Source organism: Haplochromis burtoni, unplaced genomic scaffold (assembly GCF_018398535.1).
Source record: "Haplochromis burtoni strain Fernald_Lab_line unplaced genomic scaffold, NCSU_Asbu1 Contig_41, whole genome shotgun sequence".
Classification (NCBI taxonomy): domain Eukaryota; kingdom Metazoa; phylum Chordata; class Actinopteri; order Cichliformes; family Cichlidae; genus Haplochromis; species Haplochromis burtoni.
This window is the reverse complement of record NW_024582402.1, coordinates 531,410-557,498: the sequence shown is the minus strand read 5'-3', so window position 1 is coordinate 557,498 and position 26,089 is coordinate 531,410. Positions and strand designations below refer to the sequence as shown.

At 38.4% G+C, this 26,089-nt stretch overlaps 1 protein-coding gene across 1 annotated transcript; it reads right to left on the bottom strand.

Annotated features, from left to right (window-relative positions):
* slc25a36a (solute carrier family 25 member 36a) lies at positions 1–19,360 on the bottom strand. Its single transcript, XM_005920620.3, has 7 exons — positions 18,936–19,360; positions 16,470–16,634; positions 14,327–14,404; positions 9,891–9,991; positions 5,084–5,150; positions 4,677–4,966; positions 1–3,141 (listed from the first exon to the last, which is right to left on the bottom strand). Exons 1-7 carry the CDS (start codon positions 18,974–18,976, stop codon positions 2,948–2,950), a joined length of 936 nt encoding a protein of 311 aa, XP_005920682.1. The 5' UTR covers positions 18,977–19,360; the 3' UTR covers positions 1–2,947.
* Positions 19,361–26,089: the final 6,729 nt, after the last annotated feature.

Genomic DNA, 26,089 nt, shown 5'->3' with positions numbered 1-26,089 from the left:
TTTAGTTGCAAATGAATGTTTATTTAATTTTGCTTTAAAAAACAAAAACAAACATTTTCATGACTGAACTGGAAAAGAACAAGCTTCTAGTTGGGTTTTCAGTAAACCCAACTTGAGTCTGCATTCTGACCGAGCACACAGGCTAGAGACAATAAATTGCATTCAGCCTTTGAAATTAGAGGTAACAAAATGTAAATGTTTGCACTGTTTGTCCAGTTGTCTGAAGAAAAACAGCTAGTTAGTGTTTTTAGGAAAAACATGGGATGTTAAAATTGGTTAGCATGTTTTGATTTGTTTTGTTTAATTAGGGGGAGGGGCTGCAACTCAGTGGAGACTAAATATCAATAACAAGTTACAACACTTCAGTTTGCCTCTGAAATGATGCTGCAACTCAAATGAGGGAAATGAGTGTTCAAGAACACAATGCATCAATTATTAGATTTTCTTTTCTTTTAACTGGAGAAAAATACTTTGGGGAAAAGCACAGTGCTTTGTTAAACATGACATAATTCTGTATGCAAGGGAAATTCTGATTAAAGCTTAAACACAATTTGAAAGATAATAAGTGCCAAATTTTACCAAAAGATCATCTTTTCGTGAACCTCTTCAAGTGGTCAGTTAAACGGGCAACTTCACAGTCTCACCAATAAACCTTTCCCGTAACAAATTTGTAACCATCCTACGCAGCAATGGTACCATCACAGAAAGATGATTCCAGTTTTTAAGCTCACAATAAATTAACTTCCATTTTTATATTCTTAAAAAAAAAATAAAAAAAATAAAAAAAATAAAAAAAAAACTGAGGAGAACCAAACAAAATCTGATAGAAGGTACGAAACAATGTAAACAGACCAAATGACAGAAACATCCAAACGTTGCAAACTGGAACACTTTGATGGACGACAAAACAATACTGTGGCTCATATGCTTACATTTTGTATTGGTTGAGCAGCTTTTGCAAGCTACGTGTAAGCGCGACAGCTTACAGCAACACACAAACACAAGAAAAATCAGTCAAGCAACATCAATATTCATGTCAAAGCCATGAAAACAATCATTTGCTAATGCAAACTACAGCATGATCAGAAACGGGTCTAACGGTGGGGAAAAAAAGGAAAAAAAATTTGATATGCATACACAGTATCTATATTATTTACAAATATGTGGACATCCTTCACAACTACAGACAACTCTTAACTGTACAATAGATCTGCTCTAGGAACAGTTGCGCAAAATACCATTTTGATATACAGTAATACTTTTTTCCTTTACAATGTACAAGTTTAACCTGTCCACACAATAAAAATGCAAAGCACAAGCCTAAAAGGCCACAAAAGTGCATGTTATCGGGTCAGTTGGAAGCCACTGGAAGCAAGCACTGGCATGAGAGTGGGAATGAAAGCTCCCAGTATCATAAAGGAGATTCTCCATACTCCAAACCAGTGTCTTGCAGGATTAATAGTTAGTGGAGGGAGATCTGGAGTAGTTATTATTTATTATACATGCAGGCGCAAATGCCTGCAAATGCATGGACACACAGATCATGTAAATTGTTCAAACACACAAACACACACACACAAACATAAAGACACACTCACGTACAAACAGGCTATGGGGTGATAAAACTCCATCACTCTGCTCCGACTCCAATATTTCCCCGAACCGTCACATTATATTCAAGTAGCAACGCTAATAGAAGATACTTGGTACCTTTTGTTGCGTTGCATGCTTCACATCAGAAACAGGACACATTGGTCTCGTGTTTTTATCCAAGATTTTTAAGCCCTAAGCAGTGACTGGAGACAAAAGTTGGCCTTGGAAACAATCGGATTTCAATTTTTACCAAATAGTGCACTAGTAAGACCGCCTAAGACTAAAAACTCACAATTTCAAAGAAAGTGATCCCAATCAACACCCAGATTTATCGTGTTTATACCTTTGCCCATGCTTCATGCCCCTAACAAGTTAAATAATTTCAGCTGGGTGGTAGTTGTGAACAACGACGATACAAACAAGCGACACTGAAACGGTGAAGGCCACCTTCAGCAAAAACATGTCACCACCAGGCACTGCGTCACAGAGGAATAAAACACTGAATGGAGGCCAGCGTTTTGACATAGTCTTCATCAACACTGACTAGTGTCACAGTCACGTGCTCAAGTGACAGTCACTATCACAAGCTCATCATTGTGTTTCATTGTATTTGGCCAGTTTGTGCATGGCTGTGTATGAGATTCAGGCCCTCTAGGGGACATAGGAGGAGAATGCTTGAAGCCACGCTCTCTGTAGTGCAACGGTGTGTGGCTCAGGGGACGTCTTTACATCATACGAACTTTCCTTCTAACATCCTGCCTCAGTTGCTAGTCAGTTAATCGTACCGGGGTATCATAGCACTAAGGCAAGTGCAGACTAAACATACCAAACAGAGATTTTTGGATTACTCAAAGTGACCTACATTTAGTTTCCATCTGTCTTGTCAAGTTGAATTGCCTCCAAGCATTCTCCTCCCACAGTATCTCTACAAAAGTTAAAAAAAAAAAAAAAAAGAAGTTTATCTTCTGTCTAAAGAGAAGGATGCCAGCTAAATCCTTTCTGTTAAGTCCACTGAACACTGCATAAACTTTGAGTTGACACAAGGTGCCAAACTGTTTCTGTGGCTTCCCTGTCAGTGCCTCCGCACTTCTGGCCATGTTACCTCCTCTGCCAACATTACTCTATATCCGTTTCAGCAGTCTAACAAAGGGAGCTGGTGGGGATGATGCCGATATGGTCCTGTCTCTTTCTTCATCTTTTTTCCATTTGTCATTTTCTGGTCCACACGAGTGTCTTCGGGTTTCCATTAATCTTCATTTTGACGTTTCATAGCCACTGTTTCCAGCAAAAGGTCATCTTTCTCAGTCACTTAACGGTCTCTGTGTTTAAACAGAGCAGAGACATTCACGATAGGCTAACAGCCAAGTAGATAGACCACCACCTCATATGTGCACATCATGATGGCCGTGTTGGGAATCTGTCTGACGAGATGAGTGGTTAGGCCGCGGTACAGCGCCCGGTATCCCTCTTCCTTGGGTACTGTGAGCAGAGTGTGGAAGAAAGAGCGGTACTTGCTGCCTTCCTCTCGTAGTCGTGTGCGGATCACCTCTGCAATTAGAGAAGAGGAAGAAACTTGAGTTACATATTCCACTGGCCACTGGCTGTGTCAGACTTTGCCTCTGAGTGTTGTGTAATTTCCCATTCATAAGACACACCAAGTTGAATTTCTCCAAAGTTAAGACAGGATACTAATGATTTCCAATCTAATACGTTTCACCTATCCTTTAAAAATACTAATAATGTTCCATTTGTACCAACAAATGGCAAGAAAAAACTAAACCAGTTATCAGACTAACTACAGTCTAAATCTTGTCCAAGTACAGAAAAGCCTTATATTTATTTCTACATTTTGCGATAGAGCTTCATGTTTATTCTGCAACAATTACAAAATATAAATAATCCACAGCATTGCACTCAGCTTTGGCATAACATGTTTTTTCTGAATGAGTCCCTGGTGCTGTATATAACCATCCAATATTAGTCCAAGACTGAAAATAATTCCCAGTGACCACAGCTTTTGCCCCCTGTTTGAGTAATGGTACAGACTGCATGTTTAATTTACAGCATGTTAAAAACAGGGTTCTTATTTTGGTTCCAATAACTGGAAACTATTTAAAATAAAAGAACTAAAAACATAAATAGATAATTAACTTTATGCATTTGTTATTTACACATCCGCCTCAGTTGTAAGTGCTGAAATTTACTGAACTAAAAGTCTGCCCTCGGGATCCATTTGTAAAGATTACTTCTTTGCTGGGAATAAATATTCTTAAGGCTGAACCACAAACAGTAGCTGTGTCCCAAAACCTAGGTCACATCCTTCGGAGGACGGAAGTGCAAGGCTGTGAAATAGGACGGTCTAGCCTTCAGATTTGTGTCACCGCTGTCTCGGTGGAGTTTAATACACTCAGCCGTCTGCTCCTTGCTATCTAAAATATAACAGGGCACTGCCGTAAATTCTTGACCATCTCATACTTCTGTTTAATCAGTTTTCTGTTTGTTTGTTTGTTTATTCAGCTGTGTGAAAACCCCAGAAGAACCCACCCAAGGGATTAATAAAGTTTATACGTTTTTATAAGTTTTATTTATCCCCCAGCTAGTTATCGATCTGGTGAGTAACAGAGGTCTCCGAAAATGTCGGAGCACTTTTGCAAACATGTGATGTCTTGATAAACCAAGCAGATATTTGAAGTTTACACAGCTACATTCTTGCCTGAAAAGATGTTAAAAGTTTATTTTGTGACCCAGAAAGAGTAATAACAGTAATATTAAAACTAAGTAGCTGCCGCCATATTTGGAAACTGGAATTGGCTGGGCTGCGCGATGAACGAAGGATACAGCCGACCAATCCTTCAAATCTGGGGAAAAGGAGGACGCATTTGTCGGCCGCATTCGGAGGAGTCTACGAATTGGGACAGCCTTCGTTGCGTCGCTGTGACATAATTGGTCTACAATTGCGACCTCAGGAGGATGCAGCCTACTTTTTGGGACACAGCTAGTATGAGGAAGGGTACAATAGAAGTATTAAATATTAAGACCTTTATCCTTTGACTACAACATATGAAAGTGAGTGAGAAGATTACCATGAGGATAGGCGATGGAGGTGGCACAGGTCTTGGAGGTGGCAGCTGCAAGCATCATCCCCACAAAGTCAGAGGCATCTTTGACAGATTCCTCCTCTTCGTCCATGCTGGCCTGAGCCTTGTACTCAAGCCATTTTCGCTTGATAGTTTCATAGATGACAAAATGGATAACAGTCTCAGAGATGCCAGCGTATGAGGCTGACATACCTCTGTAGAAACCTCGTAAGCCATCCATCTGGTACACTCGTCGTATGCACTCAAAAGCACTCATACGCCGCTCGCCGCGATTCCTGCCATCACACAGACACTTTCAATTAAAATAAATAACTTTTAGAATAATTTACTCTCATTAGTTTAACAACACATTTTGCCATCATTTTTACACTTATCAGAAAAATCCTCCTCACCTGGAGTCCAGCTGCAGACGGGTTTTAATCAGCCAGATGGGATTGGTGGCTGTGATGGCGGTGAACCCTGGCAAATTTAGAAGAGGTCAGAGGTTCAGACACAGGCAGAGACACTCATTGTAAGAACACATTAAAATAAACTAGATTAAGCTACATGGTACAAATACAGTGAGAAAGCACTTCAGGAAACAGGATCAACTGGCTGAGGTGTTTAACTTAATCTCATTACAAGTCTTACATAAAATACATCGATATCATTAATTCAGACAACAGTATAACAATTAAATCTGAATTTTTTAAAAAATATTTTGAGTTACAGACACAAAAAACATCTAATCTGTTAACTTATTGATCCTCTTCATATGAAATGCTACTCAAGTGCATATAAACAACAGGTAAACAGTTCTCCTTTTGAAGTAAAAGATCTCAGATAACAGTGCATGAAGGCAGCAGCTTTCAGCTATGACTGTCTAGATATATATATATTTTTTGTATGGATCTGGATAAAAACTAACTGCAAACAGCAGCAAATGTAGGCAAGCAGCAAACTCATTTTAGGCCTTTACATGTGGCTGATAAATGAATAAGAGTTTGTAATTAGAACTTATCCTCATACGTCACATCACCTTAATCAGTGTATACAAACAAATCTACCCATACAGAAATAAACATCACAACACAATAGGTTTGACCCTTAGCTTTGATTAGTCTCTAGATTTTCTACAATGGTTAGCAATGCTCATTTAGTCTTGGTCCCTAAAAACACATGTTCTTTATATTTATTCTAATATGAACCAGTGGTTAACTTGACTGGACACTACAGACAGGTTGTAGGCCATATACTAGCACAGCTAGCACAACTACAGCATAGTGAAGAAAAATGTTGTCTAAAGGAGATTCTTTAATTATTTACTAGTGGAAAGTCACTGCTAGGAAGTCTAAAGTGTAACCGTTACTTTTTAATCGTGGTGAGTAAACCCTGTTTCACGTTCTGCCTGCCAACACACTTGGTAGATGTTAGCTTAATTTGTAACTGATCGCAACTATTCTTGATTAGTAGAAATGCTAGATAATGTACAGTAATGCAAAGCTTGCTGTGTATGGTATAAAGCTAATTAATCTGCACTTTGTGTCATTTCCTAATGATACAAAGTCTCTTTAAAAGTCTGTGCTAAACGGATATACCAGTGAGAAGTAAAACATGGCCTTTTGCAGAAAACAGCTAAGACCAGGGCAAGGCTATGAAGAGACCTCAGTCACGTCTAGTGTATCGATGCAGCAGAGACCTATGTTAAGGCAACTGCATGAAGAAGAAAGGATTACACAGGTCTGTTGAAGAGAATAGGAGAACAAAAGGAGGAAGTAGAAAAAAAGGAGGAAGTAGAATGAAGTAGCTTCTATGGCGTGTACTCACGAGGGAGGGGCAAAGCTCCTCCAGCTCCTCCCCGCTGCAGCTAGTAGCCTGCAGATATGGGGGGCTCAGATGGCGGGGATGTCCCACCCAATCACGCAGGGGTGAAAGCTTTACAGTAAAGCCCTAAAATAGACACAGGCTTTTCTGTACCACAGTCACACACAAGCAGCAGTCACATCCACCCCAAATCCCACCAACCACCCACATCAACCCACTTTCTGAAGTAGATGGAGAAGAGATGGGGGGTGAAGGACTCATACCACCCCCCATCTTTCACCAAACTATGATCCCAACTCTGTGCCCCAACCCGTATAATTTACCCATCTTTAAACTGCTTTAATTTGTGTTACATTTTTATTACTTTTACTTTATCCCCACTTTTTGCAGTAAAGAAGACGACTAATCAGAGGCCCAAACCAATCCAAGCCTCCAGCTCTATCTCATGAGAGCAAGCTAAAAATCACAAGAACACAAAGACATAAAAAAAAAAAAAAACTGGAGAGGTATTCCTTATAACCATTGAGCCAATATCAGTTTTTAACCTAAACTCCTTGTCTGAAAATAAAAGAGGCCGGTGGAAATGCTAACCTTGCCGTTCAGTGTAACAGACTCAACACTTTATGTGACAGGGATAAAGAGAATGAAGAAACTTTGTATGAATATGTGATAAGAATGAAGTGACTGATGACAATGAAATAATGGATGAAAATCAAAAGGACGATCCTTAACTTACAGATGTGGTGCGCTAGCATAATACACTCGATATTTCAACCACAACGCAGAATGTGTGCATGAATATGGGTGACAGGAGAAAGACCACCAGGACTTTATTTCCAGCTATTACCTCGATGAGGAAACGGCGCATGCTATACCAGCGGGAGTGCATTAAGTCACCATTTACTTCAATGACACAGAGCAGTTAATCTTTAGTCTAAAACTGTATCAACTCACAATATTTGACTATTTGTTCAAGTGTTAAATTTCTAACAACATAATAATGATTATATTTTATGTAAATTTAAAAACAAAAAGTGTGTTCTTGGGCTCAGCAGGCCACCAGGCACATGGAAACGCTGCCGCATGTTGTATATTATGATCCTTCAATACTCAAATAATCCCTGTGCAATTTTTCCTGAGGGGTTTGACCTACATTCAGGGGACAGCAGCATGCTTTAGATTAACTGCTGAAGTCTAAAGCTGTTCTTCCACACATGCACTGCAGCCGTGAAGTTTTGTAGAACAAAAATATCACAGTCGACTCCCACAAATATCAGGTAGACCACACTAAGAATTACAGTAGTGAGAGTGCTTATAAAGCAGATCATATGAGTTCATATGTTAAAATAGCTTAAGTAAAGAAATGGGATTTGAATCCATACAAAAAGTTCCCATTGCAGGAGCAGTGAAGCTATAAAAGACATCGACTTCACAAAGTTAGTTTATAAAACTGAGCACGAATTCACAGCATCAGTATCAATTAACTGTCCCTGAGGTTTTGGCATTGACCACCGCATTAAATCTATTACTGATAAGCACTGATAATCTTAGAGACAATAAAGATGAAAAAGCGAGAGAGGGATACGTTTAGTATCATAGCAAAACATTTGTGTAGTAACACAACAATTTGTCCACATTGAAACATCTGAAATTTTTAAAGCTAGTTTTTAAGCACTTGCGTGGTAACAGTCAGACTGTATTTATATCCTTACCTGCATTTCTTTGAGATTTACAAGAGAAATTTATGCAACTGTTATAAGTATGAAAAAGACTAAACACCAAGGTCCATCTCTTTCTATGTGTATTGATGTGTTCCCGTTTTATCACTTACATGTGTAAGTTTTCACTGCATTTTATCCACAATAATGAATTTATCTTTAAGTGGTGCCAATACTGATGGGGTTAAACTGCTAAGGCAATTAACTGTCTTCAGGAAATTCAACTAACTTAACAAGTAAACACGTGAAATGTGAAAATACCGTCAGTCCAGTTCTCCTTGGAAAGAAATGACTGAAGCACTCAGTGTTGATGAATGATGACAAAACACAAAATGAAAAACACACCGAGTGCAGCCTTCTGTGGCAGTGACAAGGTTAGCATTTCGTTTGTGCTGACAACAAAAACTGTCATTACTTTAGCTTTAATGTATTGATGAAACACGTTAAAAGGGGAGGGGGAGGTGTGTGTTAAGATTAAGGAATAATAAACTTCATCATGAATCTAAAACTACACACCAGCAGCAAACACTGCTGTAAGCAATGCTAATACCATTAAAAATGAATAACCATTATGAATTTAATTAGAAAAATCACCATGGTTTTCATCATACCAGTGTAAAGAAATGGGGTGCTACCTGACGTGTCCGCCCGAGTGCCAGGGGCCCCGGTTGACCTTTGGGGGCCGTGTTCTCTTCTCTATACACACACAGAGCAAAGGGGAGGGGGGCCCAGACCACACTGTTTAAGTAACAACTGGGATGTTAAACCATTTACAGTGTCCTCTGGAGAGGCCTCAAAATTAAAGAATTTAAAAAACAGAAAACAAAAAAAAGAGAGGAAAGAAGGGCGAGCAGGGGATTCAAAACAAAAAACTTTAACGAAGTACATGAGGGACAGCGGGGCTAAGAGAAGAGGAAAGCACAACCCAAACTTTGAGGACCGTAACATTTTTCTCTTTTGTATAACAGATAAAACCAAATACAGATCAGCAGTTGGGGAATTGCAGCCTGAAATGTTTCATCTGGTATGGGTACATGAAATTCTGGCACTGCTGATATCAGGATTTGTCTCCTCAACTATTCGGGGACTATCAAGGCTACCATGGAGAGATAAGATACTGCATTATCGGCCCAGTTTAGTTACAGAAAGGATTGTTTCCAAAGAAGCTGATATGTAATAAAAGATGTGATAAGAACCTTTCAGCTCTTACAGATTCAAGGTCCCCTTAAAGTAGAGGATGAACTCTGAAATATTGTAGAAACTGCAGTATTTAAGACATGAATAACTCATCGCGACATACACAATAATCAAGGTTATTTCGATCCCAAGAGGCTTAAATTGTGCTTTCTGATAAATCAATGATTGTTTATATTAATATTTCTATACAAGAAATAGCTAAGTAATGCCGACTTAAAAACAGACATTATCAGTTAGCTTTAGCATGCGTCAGGTCTGGGGGAAGGGTGGTGTCTGGGATACTTAAATTGTATAAAATAAAAAAAATAATGAAAGTTGTTTGATAGAGAAAAACTAAATAATTATTTTTTCTTTTCTTTTTTTTTTTTATAAATAAAACCCATCAGTAAGAAACACTGCCCAGGCAGACTGACAAACAGTCAGACAGGCAGATAAAAAAGACAGACAGACAGAAAGGGGGAGGGGAAGGAGCAATCATTACCTGCCATCCCAGCCGACACCATATGCACCTGGGTAGAGTCTGGCTCCAGCACTCCATTAAGCTTCTCCTTGGCTGTCGAGTAGGCCGCAAAGTATATCGCCCTGTGTGACGATTAAAACAGAAGAGAGAGAGAACTTTAATTACTAAAAGACTCAGGAAAGGAAAGAAGTTAATGACGTGTCCAGGGAGTAAATATAAAGCAAAAGCATACTAGCTGTGACTGTACCTGCAGAGTTATTTAATGTGTAAATGATTAACAAGTTAGCTATATTAAGTACAAACACATCATTTCAGTTGCACAAAATTAAATACTGCCCAAACTGAACATGGGGAACATGCAGTAAATTCAGCTAATTTTAAAACTATACAACACTATAAATAAAATCGGTGTTTTAAATTCTTGTGCTCCATTTAAAATGTCATTATACACATTTATGAAGCTAGTTCTCGCACATAAAAACCACAGAACAAAAAGGCGCACAATGGCCACTGCTGTCGGTAAATGGCATTTCTTATTTTCTTTGCTGACAGGCCAATAACAGCCAACAAGTCAAATACACATCAGTACTGATGTTCGGCTGATAAATACGTGCCTCTCTAGTGTGCACATGCACAAATGTCATGCTTTAGAAACAGATTTTTCCTCCCATGATTCTAGCTGCTCTTCTATAAATGAAATCATAGGATTTAATCAACACTGACTGGAATTAAACTCCGTGACCTCTGCTCTCAGCCCTCGTTCTGGATTTGAGAGCATGCATGCAAAATGTAATCACGCTGCTCTGCAGACGAATGATATGATTGGCTCTGAAAGCATGTATGCAGCTCACGAGCAAAGACAGATTTTCGTGGTGCAAGCTGTGTAGAAATCGGGTCGAGTATGTTGTTAATGAACGCCAGCAGCATGCCCGGTGGACTGTTGAGTGTCAGAGGCTTTGCAGCATCAGAGTGTCGTTTCGTAAATATCACAGCAGACAACAGCGCTGGAGTTCACACCTCCGCCTGCTGATAAATAAAGTAATAAGATGTTTCATTCAATTATACTAAAGTCGCTTGTTACAATTCTGCATATACAATTATTTTGTCGGACACTAATGGTGGCATTTTGATCAGTGTATTGTTTGTACTGTGAGCACTAATGAATCTGGCTGCTCTGAATAATGAGAGCAGCTCATAAATCCATTTTAAATTATTTATACTAACATTTCACCACGTTACAGCCAATGTAATTTGTTTTAAACTGCATCCTAATATGTTTCTCTACATTAATGGTTATGAATGAAAACAAAGTGAATAAAATTAGTTAAAAGCTATTCTTTATTCCCACAAAACACAAAGCAGTGGAACCCTAAAAATGGTTTCTTGAGGTAGTTTTTTTAATTTATTTTTATATATGGGTTAACTATTAACCACCATGTTTCCTGTTGTCATATCCTGTCTATAAAGCAGTGGAAAACCACATAATTTGCCAGCGAGTTCATCAGGTTCACCTCTTATGTGATAACATCCTCCTATAGCACTACTTCCTATAGCTGTCATGGCCAGCCATTTCAGTACAACAACACAGGACTGACAGACACAGATGCACTGGATGGACCTAAAGGGCAGACAAAGAGTGAAAGGCCCACGAGAAGAGAAAGAGTATCATGAAATCATGACACAGACGATACGCAAAACTAACCAGAAAAGGAAGAAGACGTCGGCGGTGACACAGCAGTAACTACAGAGAACTAGAACGATCAGGGAGGGATTATACACAAACACAACTGCCTTAATTTAGAAACCTCATTTTAACAACAGCAGTGGCTGTCACATGATGAAAGCGTAACAGCTGGCCGGCGTCTGCTGCTGCTGCTTCACGGGAATTTGATTGACTGCATCCAGACGTTAGGGCAGATAAGCTAAGAATTAGGGAACCTTCTCATTTCCGCACAGATTTGAAGCACATATTTCCATTGTGCTGCTGCTGTGATTGAGAGAAGTTTACATGCACATTCCTGGTCTTCCATTATTTCAGACATTCCTCAATGTGAAAGCAACTGAATTACAGTCCTGTACTCTTTGTCTCACTTACTGCTTACATACTTATTAAATTGCAGCATTTCAGTCAAACGAACCCTTATAAGGAGAAGCAGCTCGAGCTCAGCATACGTACAGTGTGCATTTATATACACAGGTAATGAGCACCTTGCATCCATGTGCATCAGCACTTGTATTCATAGGACCACAAATACCTCAGTAACATAAATCTGATGCTAGAGTAATTATAATGTCATATTTGATGAATAGCTTTTTTACTTTTTGTCCATTCTGAGTTTTTCGTATTGCTTTTTTCAGTTAGTTTCTAGGTTTTCATGTTTCTGTTTATAACGACTAAAAATATGTAGCTGTAGTTTTTATTTGCTGTTTATTTATTTGTGTTTAGTTTCCTTAAAACCAATAATGTGAAGGGTCAGGAGCAAAATGTCAGCACAACATAAACAACACTTTGTTCAGGCAGCTAATTTAAAGTTGTGTAGGCATTCCAAGTCTCAATAAATAGAGGCGCCAAAGCCTCATGAGACCAGTTGTGTTGACGAATGTGACCCCATTTTTAAGCCTAAAAATAAAAAAGGTACATTCTGTATGTTTTAGTCCATTTTAGTTCGCTCTATGAGCACTCAAACCACTTCAGTTCTCATTCAGTCTAGTTTTATTTCTGTAGTTTTAGTCAACTATAACAAAACAGAAGGTAACATTCATCTAACATCTGTGAGGACAGAATACGCAAATCTGAATGCTACTTTTGAGAGTTTTTTTGAGAGCATATTATGCATGCACAATTAATCCCACTGCTCCTTTGTGTTATTGTATTTAAGCCTGAATGTGTTAAGACTTTGTGGTTTAAGCAAATAGAACAAACTGTAGAACATATGAAACTAAAGATCCAAGGTTGATGAAGCCAACTTTCTACATAATGTGACTGATCACAAATTAACATGGAAACAAAACACTGATTATATTAAATTTCAAAGTGGTCAGTAATTCTTTATAAAACAAGTGATGTATTAATTTCTAATGCCCTGCAACATAATTCATTCTTCATTTATACTTCCTTACTTTTCTTACTGTGTGGAACATTGAGGATTGACTTAAATGAGAATAAATTCAACAGTTCTGTTACAGTAAAAGAGCAAAGTCTGGTTACTATGATCACACTTAACCACAGTGTCTAAGGTCCCACATTATGTAATTTAATTATTCTGTTTATTTATTTAATGCTTAAAGCAATAAAATTGCCCAAGTAATTTCTTGCATTAAAACAAATGCTCTACAAATATGTTTGAGGGTTATATTTGAGAACATTGTGGTTTGTTTGTTGTCGTTTTCTTCTTCTACTTGGAAATGAGGGCAGCTTTACTGATAACAACATAGACCAGGCATATCCAAGTGCCACTTCAGCCTGAGCCTGTTCATTCACTATTTGTTATAAAGGCTGCAGATTTTATATGAGCTGTTTTACACTGTGTAAAATGCAAGCCTGAATAAAATAAATAAATAAATAAATATCAGGTCACTGTATTTAATGTTCACACAACTGGGCAACACTACAGCTCACCTGAACAAACCGGGGGAAATATGCTGAAGGGCACTGCAGTGGTTCAGGTTGGAGTCCACTCCAGACTATTTCCTGTGTGTCATTGCCCCATTCTCTCTTTGCTTTTGTGTCTCCTCTACACTGTACTGTCAAATAAAGTCTGCAAATACTAAAAAGAAATCTTTAAAGAAAAATGACTGCTGTTGAATGATATTTCAATACATCATTTTGAACAAAGTTGTACTTCAGTTTTTGACTTTGTCATAATGAGTTTGTTATGGCTGATAACACTGTAACGTTTTAATAAATCAACAAAAATCAAAAAACCTTATTTGTCTTTTGGATTCGGAGACTTTTGAATTTATGTGATGCTGATGAAGAACAACATCGGCCTGAAGTATATGTGACGCTACTAATACTACTGGTTGACAGGCAACCCATTCTCAGTAGACAGATTGAGGCACTTACTATCTGTATTTCAGCAGTAAATAAGACTGCACACAGGAGTTAAATTTAACAGCTCAGCTGCTGCCCATAATACAGCCTGAAGACTTTCCCCCAGAAAAATTGTCTCATAGAGTTTGATTAAACATGTCAAAATAAATTACACAGGCATGCCTTTAACCCGATAGCAGGGCAGTGCTAGTGCGGATGATACTGCTGCTAGCTAACTGCTTCTTACGCAAAAAAATAAAAATAAAAAATGAATTACTCATTCATGATGTTATGACACGCAAGATATGGAAGTGAAGGTTATTTCCCTTACTTTGGGCTCTGTTTCTGTGTTATTCCTAAAGAAATCGTAAAGCAGTTTTAGCACACAACACTCCCACATTATTGCAGATAATACTGCACATACCTGGAAGGTGCCACACCTACAAGGTTAGGACCCAGTCCTCTGAAGAGTGAACGGGGTCCCTCTCTCTCTAGAATTAACCTGTCGAAAGAGCAAACATATGAGAAAATATTTCACTTTATAGTCAAAACACAACATGTACATTATTTAAACACTGGAGCATATTATACAGTGAATGGTTTAAAGATAACTCGTAATCTAAATTGTTTTCACATTTAATAACAGTTGTAAATTCATAATTACCACAAATCAGATTAAGCAGATTTGTTTCATGAAGTTAATTTAAACATATTCAAAAAAAAAAATAAAAAAAATAAAAAAAAATCCAGCAATAAGAAAAAAAAAAGGACATAGCTCGGATCCTACTGGAAGAAGTTAATTAGCTAAAAAAAAAAATTCTATTTAAAGACTTTGCCTTTCTGCCCCACTTATGTGATTTCCTCATTTTATTATTTCATTATTAATCATTATGTTATCTGATTCTTCATTATTTATAGCAAATGGCACATCCTCAAGAAAGAAATGGGTCTAAAACCAGACAACACACGTGATTTGGAGTGAAGGTGTCCTCCGCCCTAAAAGGGATCTTGGCATGCACCACACTGCACGTTGACCCACTTTGACGTGTCCTCCCACCCCCCTCGTTAGCTATGCTGCAGTTCGTGCTTTCATCCTTCTCCACTCTGTACCATGAAATAGTGTTGCTGTACTTCTGCTGCAAGATGCTGCTTATTTTGAAGACAACACAAGAAGTTGACTTATGTTGCCACAACACCGACACAGAGCCCAAAACAATGTCCACATGAGCTGCAATCTCTTAGTCAACTGTTATTAAACAAAATCCTGACAGGAGCACTGCCTGACAGCAGACTAACATCCCAGACCTACTGTCAGAACAAATCAATTTTTAGGCTCACTGTTAAAGAACGTTATAGCTAACCCCACTAGTGACAAAACAAAACCTAGGGAACTGCAAAAGTGCAAGATCAGCATGTTGCCTGTGTAGCCTGCCAATTATAAATACTCTAAATATAAAAAGCATTTTATATTCCTGTGATACAGAACCAAACATAAGAGGCTTGTCAAATATAAAGGTATTTACAAAATAACTAACGGCACCATTCAGCAGTGGAAAATTCCACACACAGCTGCTTATGCATTATGTAAGAGTGACATGCTCTCTGACATGCTCTTGTATAGCAGCTTGCCAGGGTACAATAATAGAGGTCCATATTTATAAAGGTAAGCTGAATATTTACTTGCTAATCCTGCAGTGGTTAATGGTCATTACAAGTAGCCACATCAGCTTTCAGCAGGTTCTAAGCAAATGCTGAGTTCCCCTCTACTCTCACTCTTACTTCATCTTTCTGACAAAATTCCACTCTGCCCAATGACAAGATGACTTACATTTATATTGAAGAAAAAAAACGAAAAAAACAAAACAAAACAAAAAAAACAAAAAAACAAAAACAGGAACCATTCTTTGTGGATATCTTACATAAGTTTCAGAGAGAAAGTATCAAAAACAACAAAAGAGCTATAAGGTCAACATGAGGTTTAAATTATTGATTTTGTCTACAGATGTCAAAGAAAATAACCACTGAAACCAAAATGTTTATCTTCTTGTCTCGGTTAAAGTTGCTCTCTAAAATAAACAAACAAACAATCCACCAAAAAACAAAAAAGGCACTAATAACAACAATAACATCTATTAAAATAAAAAAGAAAATAAGTGCATTGGCAATCCAAATAAACTCACTCCCCAGGAAAGCCCAAGCATTCCTGAAGAAAATATTTTCAATTTGGAGCAACTTGACATCAGTTTGCAACTTACAGTGCACATATTAAAGGAACTGTGCAACAAGATAAATCTGTTATCAGTGTTTCTGAGCCATTTCATAGTTTTGTTTGTTATTGCAGTGATGCAACGTTCCAGTAAGGAGTCATTTTATTAGAAGAAAATAACTCATTACATTAAAGTTACAATAATATGAGACGCACACACAGACCTTTTAAATGTAAGCAGCCAGCTAATGGACAAAATAATACTTAAACCAAGAAAAGACAACATTGAATCCACATCATAACTGTTTATAATGTTAATTTCAGTGGATATCAATTAGGCACAGCTAATCTTTCTCCTTACTTGAGGCAGTGCAGAGGCCCCGGCGGGGAAACACGGGCAACACTGGCTCCGTTGACTGTGCTGAGCTGAACCTCAGAGACGTAGAGTGTAACGGAAGAGGACTGCAGCCTGGTCTTCACCACTTCCAGAGGACAAGTTAAAATGGCGCCCACTGTACCACCGCATCTAGTAAAGAAGCAGCAAGTATTTAGAAAAAAGTGACAAAATAGAACAGAAGCAAGACCAGGAAAAAAGTTTGCTGTGGCACCAAATATGCCCCCCCCCAAAAACAAAACAACAAAAACAGCAAAAATCAAGTTATACTGACATAAGCCGAGTCACTTGAAACACTAATCAACAGAAACACAATCTGTTGTTCCCAAATTATCTGTGAGCAAGGGCACATACACACACCGTGACCTGGTTTTGTGATATCCGAGATACTGACATATGAAAACAAACAGCTGGTTTCATGATTCATTTCAGAAGAAACTGACCGCAGCTCATTTGCTGAGTTTTGCCACCTGAGAAGCCCAGAATAAGAAGTCATCAAATTAGATCGTTGTTTAGCTCACTTGATAAACATAAACAAAAACCAAGTTGGTCACAAATACAAAAAATGTATATCCACTTTATATCATAACACATCAAGGTGTGCAAATATAACTGCATCACGACTGTTTTTTCCATCATACAAACATTTTTGGCGCCCACCAAACAGGTTTTGGCCTTCCCCCAAAGGAAAATCACCAGGCCTCTCAAAGTATTTAAATAAACACTATGTTTTTTAGTGTGAGGTTTAATTTAGTCAAACTTAGCCAATTTTTAGTCATCAAATGGGTTTGAAATTAATTAATTTACAGAGACCTTTTTGCACTAACCATGGGGATAAAGCGTGTTTATGTGCACACAAAACCAGGAAAAATCTCATGTGATATAAATTAGTGTATTATTTGATAATTCATACGCTATAGTGTCATTTTTGTTGATCCCCTCTGCATTCACCAAAGGCTCAGTGCTTTCCACATATAGACAAAGCTTCAAAATCAAACCACCGCACAGCTGAAAAGTGCTTCCTGGTGATTGCAGTTGCAAGTTATAGAACTCGGCTAAAGGTTACAGAAGCCATGGCAGTATGGTAGTATATGTTGACATCCTGGCAATGAATTCCTCTTGCTGCTGTCTCTTTTGAGCAGCACCAGCTATATTTACCTTTCAAAAGACCAACCCACATTCATGCTCAGAGGCAGCGGTGACCCTTGGCCTACTTTCTCAGCAACACTGGCTGTTGCATGTGTGCCTCTCTAATGCGAGGCTGTGGGAGGCAGCACTAGGCTGAGGCCTCCAGCTCAAGTTTTTGGGTAAAGCTGATTCAAAGTCTCTTGGGTAGTTCTCAGATTTAAAAGCAATAACAAGAGACATAAAGAAGTGCTGTGGCATGGTGGGATCACCCATTCTGAAAGTCACAGACTAAATGGGAAGATTAAAAAAAATTAACAAGTGAACTAAAACTAAAGACAATGGAATAAAACAAAAATCTATACTGGGCCAATCCACTTAAATGTCACATTTGTGCTTTCATTGTCCTTAATGAACTGGTTGTCAGGCCTCTTTACACAACTATGAATCAGAAGGATTGCTTTACTACCATGTGAGCTTCAACTTTAAGATTTGAACTACAAAATTCAAATGCTCTGTTACATAATGAAAAGCAGCAGAGAAATTAAATTTCACCAGTAAGTTTCTCTTTAAACCATACTTCCACCCAGAGCCAGTAGTTACACAACACAAACTTCAAAGTGTTTTATTTTTTACATTTAATTAAGCCTTTTTTGATTAGATGGATATCTGCAAGACTGTAATCTAATGCTTTAACTGAACCGACAGAAAAATTGTGTGTGTGGGGGGGGCGGGGGGGATGTCTCAGTATGGATTAGATGTAAATGTTCATTTCATTTGGGAATACAATAAAGAAATTATTTAATTGGATCCACATAGGTGAGCATTATGCAACTACTTCTTAAATTACAAAATAGCAGCAGAAAAATAAGCGTCAATGGCTGTTGTTGCAGATGCATTTGGTCAAGTCATTCAGAGAAAGCTACAACGAGCCCGGAAATGAATTCCACTTGTCATCAAAATAAAAGGCTCTCACTTGTGCAGAAACAGCCGGCATTTAAAGGACGATGAAATAAGAGGCAAGCTGCTCTGTGCTGTCTGGGAATAACGAGCTCGAATGCGCTTTCTGGCACATTCACATGAATGCTTTCCAGCGACACTGGTCATATTTTACAAGTTAACCGGAAGTTCAACTAAGAACCGTTTTTGACAGTCGCGTGCGCACAACCGCCAAGGTTGGAAGGGCACGCGCTGCCTTAAAAAAAAAAAATAAATGGCGAGTTAGCTAGATAAAGCAGACGGGGGTCATGTTTCAAAATACATATTTCAAATTAGGTAACATTTATAGAGGAAACTGATGTGGCTTACCCTCCAGCGAACAAATGAACCAGTGTGTCCCTTTGGGTCATTCTTTAGCATACCCTGCCAAGCAGCGCAGGGTAGTCAAAAAACGGCTCTTTCCCCCGTCCCCTCCCGGTGCTCTTTGCCTCTGAGAGGATGCGCAAGTCCACAGACAAACGACGTCGACGACTAACCAGCGGTGGGGCGAGTCTCCGGTGATTCAGACTGCAGCGGGCCGACAAACCCCCCTCTCCCTCTCCCTCAGCTAACTCAGGTCCCCCTCTGACGCAGATATTTTCTATCTTCGACAAAAACAGCGGGGAGGTGCGGGCTCACCAGGCTTCTTGCTGGCGGTAAAATATCTCAGGTCTAACAAACGGTTTTATACCACATCCGCGGTCTCATCTCCTTTCATCGCTGCACCAAGAGGAAGAAGGAGGCAGAGCTCATAGTATGTACTGTACGACCATAGGCTGGAAGCACACGCTGCCATTGGCCACCCTGCACGTAACGTCACATTGTCTCCGCCTTGATCATGCACTGTTCACATGCTCAACACTGAATGAATCTGGACTGCGTGTTGCTGAAGTGCAGCCATCCAAAAGAGATCGTTTTCACAGTTTGTGCTCTAAACATTTCAGGCGTATCTGCTTTTGTCTCATTGAACCTCTTCAAAGTCAGACACTAGACCAAAATATGACAGACAAACACAATTATCAGCATAGAAACCCACCAGACAACCTACATGCAAATAATTTTACAATAATGTTTAATACCATATATATCCATATATAGTAATGGAGGGTCCTACACCAATGATACCAAGGTAGCTATACTTTATTGTTGTTCAGTGTATTATTCCAACTTTGTTTTATTGACATACAAAGTTAGCAACAGCAAAGTCACTCTTGATTTCAGAACAGTTGTATGTCCATTATACCCTCCAACCCCCCAACCCGAAATTCTCCCCCTACCAGGTCCACACTAGACAAGACACCGCAGAGAACCAGCTCTGCCCACACACACACACACACACACACACACACACACACACACACACACACACACACACACACACACACAACAAAACATCTCAGGACCCATACACATAACAAGCATAACCCCCAAAAACCAACAACAACCACACCCCCCCCCCCCCGCAACCAAACAAACAAACAAAAACAAACAAAACAAAAACAGAGAAAACAATAGCAGAGAAAGGACCAAACAAAACAAAAGGAAAAACAAATAGATAAGGTATAAATAAGATTTAAAAAAAAAACAAAAAAAAAAAAACCATTATAATGTAGCTTCGCTCAGTTCACTTCAGACTCAGGAAGTAAAGTAATGGTGTCCACCAGCAAGAGAAATGATTTCCAGATTTTGTTAAATTCCCTAATAGAACCTTTTAGAGAGAATATAAGTTTTTCCAACTTTAAGTTAAAGAGTACATCTCTCACCCAATGATCACTTCAACAGAACAAGCCTCCGAGCTAGTAAAGTGGTAAAGGCTAGGGCCTGTTTGAGGGGGCCAGATAAGTTCAAGTTGGGAGGAATGCCAAAAGTTGCAGAGAGTGGGTTAGGAATTGTTCAGTGTATTAATTCATAGTGGTATAACTCTGCATGCCAGTTGGGTGACCTAAATCTTTTATTAATAAGACTCCATATTTGACTTGTAACATTTAATATGTAACGTTTAGGTATATTAATTTTCAGCCATGCATGTACATCTATTCATGCAAATTGGCTAGTTCAATCACAGTCTTAGAGTCTTGTTTGATGCTCTGTAGCCAGCACTGGCTGCAGAGCATCAAACAATCCAGCTCTGACTTGCAATCATATTTTGGCTTTTTCAAATGAGCTGGAAAGTCTTTTCTCTATCAGGTCTTAACCAAAACTGCATGGTGTGGAAAGCCAGCTGGTGATTTAATAATGGCATTAGCTACATAGCTTTGTAATTGGATGTACAGTATGATAAGTTGGAGTCATGTGCAGCATTCAAACTGGAAACATTAAAACCAATAATGTCATGTCCTGCATTAGGAATGTTATATGGAGTAACCTTTCTAATGGCATTTAGAATGATTTAGTGTCTGATGAAAGAGGGTGGTCTGCCTCTTATCTCATTAAAGAACATTAAGGTCCAATAAATGCCTTCAAATTTATATATTTAAAGAATATTTTGATGAAAAAAGCACTTTGTAAACAGAATCTCTTTAAGAATAATGTGTATATTTATTAATGACAAGGTTTTTCTCTCGTGACCTTTGACCTTAATTTGGAAGGGCATTCAACTGTACAAATCATACACAAAGATGTATCTGTAGTATCCCATGTTTTTTGCAATTATCATTCATTACTTACTTTAGGAATGGGTTTTTTTTTTTCGTATTTTAAAATCGTGCACTTCAGTGGTAAATGGTGCTGTGTGTTTTTTTTAATTTACTGCATTATCAACCACTCTATTTTTAAGCACATTAACACAGAAGGTTTACTTGATCTGTCTTAGTTGTAATTACTGCGAGGATCAAACGTGCTTCGGGATGATGTTTTGTTTATTTGCTGTAGAACTATCTGATTCTTTAAATCGATATTTGCAGTACAAAGTAAAAAGCATCAAAATCACTCTGATGCACTGATAAACATGGGGTACAGTGAAGTTCCACAGCAGTCATGTTTCTTGAGTATAGAAGAAGTAAGCGATAGTTAGAGAGGAAGCAAAAAAGTTAAAAGCCACAAAATGCCCTCGATTAATGGACACAAACCTTGTAAGACAATGGAATTATGCAAGTTTTTATAGGTGATCCCAAGGCCTGTCAGCACTGCAGGGTAGCAGCATGTCTTCTGGACATGAACTCGTAATAAATACTATAGGATTGCTAAAATACTTAAATGGTCAGCAGAAGTCAACAATTGGTCAACAAACATAAAATGAACCTATTCCCCCAGGTTCACTGGGTGCTGAATATAGATTTGCACGGTGAATAAGGCAGCGCAGTCAAGTGACCTTTCATTAGGACAAGAGCATATCAGAAAATGAGAGAAACTAAATTACTACGTTCCATTAGCACTCACGAGGACGCCTGCAGTTTAAGGGATCACGAGAATGAAGTGCAGCAACTAAATTATACTGTTATTGACAGCGAATCGCTGTGAATAAGTTATGCAACCAGTCTGTCTCTCCCTGGCTGACTGTCACACCTCACTTCTCTCTCTGATGGCTGAGATTAAGTCACAAATTAAATCTCTGCTGTGTCATATGAAATGCATCAGACTTGTTTCAGAGCATTATTTTACTTGTGACAGCAGAAATGAGTCATAAATCAAGCAACTATTGCAAAAACTCAAGGAGAACCAACACACATTATTTTAATGATAGTAAAAGCTTCCCCTTTGAGGCTCTGTCAGGATCTGGTGGACAACTCTGCCAAGTCAAACATGCAAAGCTACCTGCTGTGACGACCCCTTGTGACAAGAGAGCAGCTGAAAGTAGCTTTTTACTAATAACTTGTACATATTTTAGAAATACTGATAAGTTATATAACTGTTACTTTCACACAATTTAGCATCATGGCTACCCAATTTATAAAGCTAATTAACTTGACAACCAAACTATGTTAAGTAAATGAGTTGCAAGCCCATGTGTGTGTCGGTCTGGGTTAAAGTCCACTGATGCATGTCTCATGACATCCCATGCATGCACAGAGGTACTGTAGCATCTCATGATCTGTGCTGAACTTTGACCAAATGGATGGGTGGGAAATGATAGAAAGGCTCTGAAGTGTGTGCACGCGTGTGTGTGTGTGCGTGTGTTACAACCCCCACTCTCATTAATGCTTAGACATCACTATCACCGCGACAGATCCCTTTCACTATCAGTGTTTGGGTTCAAAGGAAGAGGCAACGATCGAGAGGATTAGACAGGGTGATGTGACAAAAATAGATTCTGTTTAAAGAAAGGTTAAAAATTACATTTGGACACTGCTATTTTAGGTTACACCATATTGGGAAATTGATAAATCAGAGTATCAGTCTTGACATTTGCTACAATGCAGAATTACATTAAGAATAATAGTTTCAATACAACAAAACATATCAAGAGTGGACCAACATAAAGAAAGCTACTCTTTCTTTATTTTTTAATTTCCTCATATTTTGACATTGAATGTTTTTTCACTTGTATTCAGTCCTTGTATCTGACCTTTTTTTTTATAGATAAAGAATAATACATTTTATTTTCAGGCTCCTTTCGAGGCACTCAGTGACATCTTAAAAGCAATTAAATATCAAAATCACAACATGCATAAAATAAGAGATGTAAAACATCATCGAATGAAATAGTCAACAATATAAAAATCAAAAAGCGTAGCAGGTCAAGATTTAAAGGATTAGATTGTTAAGCCACTTAACAATGACTGTCAGGGACCAAGCAGTAAAGCATAAAGTACACAGGTGTTTAATTCAAAAAAGGGGCTTTATTGACCCAAACATATGAAAAGCCATTTAACAAAGACCAATAAAAGAGGTCAACTCAATAGACTAAACTCAAGATAATAACTAACAAAACCTCAAACAAACATAAGATAAACTGGGGGAACTTAAATACTGGTTTAGCTAAACCAAATGGCACACACGGGGGAAAACAAAATGGCTGCCATATAACCAACTAATACGAAACAATTAAACAAACATGAAACACCCCCCAGGCAAGGAAGCATGTGGTTCTATCCAATTAGGCTGTCAGTGATACTTCAGCTCTCCCAGCCCTTTGCCAGACAGGAGAAGCCAAACCCCAGGTAACATGTGTGGCATGCCATCACAATGACCTATGAATTTTTTACACCACTCTGAATTTAAGCATAGGTATTATTAATCTCTTGATCTCTTCCACAGCATGTCTTTGATCTTGTCTTCCTTTCCTCACGTCCAACCAGTTACAGGAGATGGGCGCCCCTCCTTGAGTCTGGCTCTGCCGGAGGTTTCTTCCTGTTAAAAGGGAGTTTTTCCTTCCCACTGTCGCCAAGTGTTTGCTCATAGGGGATCATCTGATTTTGGGGCTTTTCTCTCTATTATTGTAGAGTGTTTGCCTTACAATATAAACCACCTTGAGGCAACTGTTGTTGTGATTTAATAATAATGGATTGCATTTATATAGCGCTTTTCGGGACCCTCAAAGCACTTTACAATTCCACTGTTCATTCACTCTCACATTCAGACACTGGTGGAGGTAAGCTACAGTTGTAGCAGACTGACAGAGGCGAGGCTGACATATCGCGGAATTGGCCCCTCTGGCCAGGGAGATGAAGTGTCTTGCCCAAGGACACAACGACCAAAACAGATCGAACCGGCAACCTTCCGGTTACAAGATGAGCTTCCCAAGCCCCTGAACCACGGTCACCCCAAATTTGGATCTATAAAAATACAATTAAATTGAATGAATCAGTGTTGTGTCTAAACATAATAAATAAAGAACCAGTAGCAGGCCTAAAACACTATCTAAAGTAGAGGGACTGTATTTTAAAGTCATGCACAAATTTTATATACACAATATTAAAAGTACATTGTTGTTCAAAAGTCTTGAGCCAAGCCTCATTTCTTCATGTTTTATGAGGAAAATGGGAAATACGTGCAGCAATCAAAAATGTGCAAGCATACCTGGAAATAGAGTATATGAGGCAAAAACAGTTCTGACAATTAAAACAACATTTGGTGTGACCACAGGTTTTCCTGTCATTTTTCATGTCAAGCTTTTGGCAAATACCTTGAAATTGTATTTTTGCACCTTGTTGGTGTACAAATGTATATTTATTTCTATTTCATATCAGTGGAATTGGGTTACATTTGGCTTTTTCATAGATTTAACTAAAGAAAAAGAAACATCTAGAGATACCGTTTGAAATTGGATCTTTGGTTAGCTTTCTTTTATGTGTAGACACAACACTGGTCCATCCCTTGAGCTATGTACCTTTGTATGGTTGAAAGATTCATAGGTCAGTAGTAAGTGGCTTCATAAACAAATACATTCCTCTGAAGATGGTCAGCTACAAGGAATAGATTGAGAAAGAGCGATAAAAAAAAACAGCCAGTCTAAAGAAAACCTTTTAAAGTCATAAAGCCTGAAAAATAATTGCTCAAGACCACTTAAAATGTGCAAGAAAATCTGACTCCTTTAAGCAAACTATAAAGAAATGGGGGGTGGCTCAGCAATTTTGCATCATACTGGTATTTATATGCTCACTTAGGTTTTCCAAAGCACTAACTTGAGAATGAATATAGGGAAGTAGGGAAAACAACTTTTTCTTTATAAAAGTAGAAGGAGCAGCACAAATTTTAGATTCTTAACAATAAAAGTAGTCTACCTCAGAATTATTTTTTGCAGGTGTCAAATGGCTATTTTTAGGTGTTGTTTCTGGAGCAAATGTTGAATTTCTTTGGTTGCGCCACATCTTCATCCCGTTTCCACAGGTTGGTTTAGCTTTCAAGATTCAGCTACAAAACTGAACAAGCCATTTTGACTGTTACTCATATATTTTATCATGACACGCAAGCCTAGAGTCCATAAATCAAATTTACCCATGTTTTTCCAAGGCCCCCCTCAAAACCCCTGTGGAACCTTTAAAATTTCCGTGGAACGAAATTTTGGAATAACAGCGCCACCACCGGTGGACCAGGGAACAATCTGAGAGAGTTAACTAAATGCTGCCACCTAACGGTTTTATTCTGACATAGTTTAATACAGATGTTTCCAGGACGAGATTAATAACTGTTCCGTCATTGAAATCAAACAAGTAATGATAGTTTAAAAGAAAAACGAAAGGGAAAAGAAACTGAAACACTTTAATAAAAAGTACATTCAGAACTTGTATTGTTGGAACTGTAGAGCATTTAGCCTGGTTTTCTAATCGATAAAACGGTGTTTGTGCCATAACAAAATGCTCGAAATATATATCCCTTTCGTTTTAAGTTTCTTTGTGCTGCTGAGTAACTTTGAGTTAATAAACAAAAGACATTATATACACTATCTTTATCATCAAATTTTTCAGCAGTCCCACTTTTACTTACTCACTCTGACAACATATTCCATCTATCCCTATTTTGATACTATGTCCCCGAACATGTATGTAAACATGTAGCACTAAAACATCGCTAATGACGATGAAAGCACCATTGTGTCACGTGAC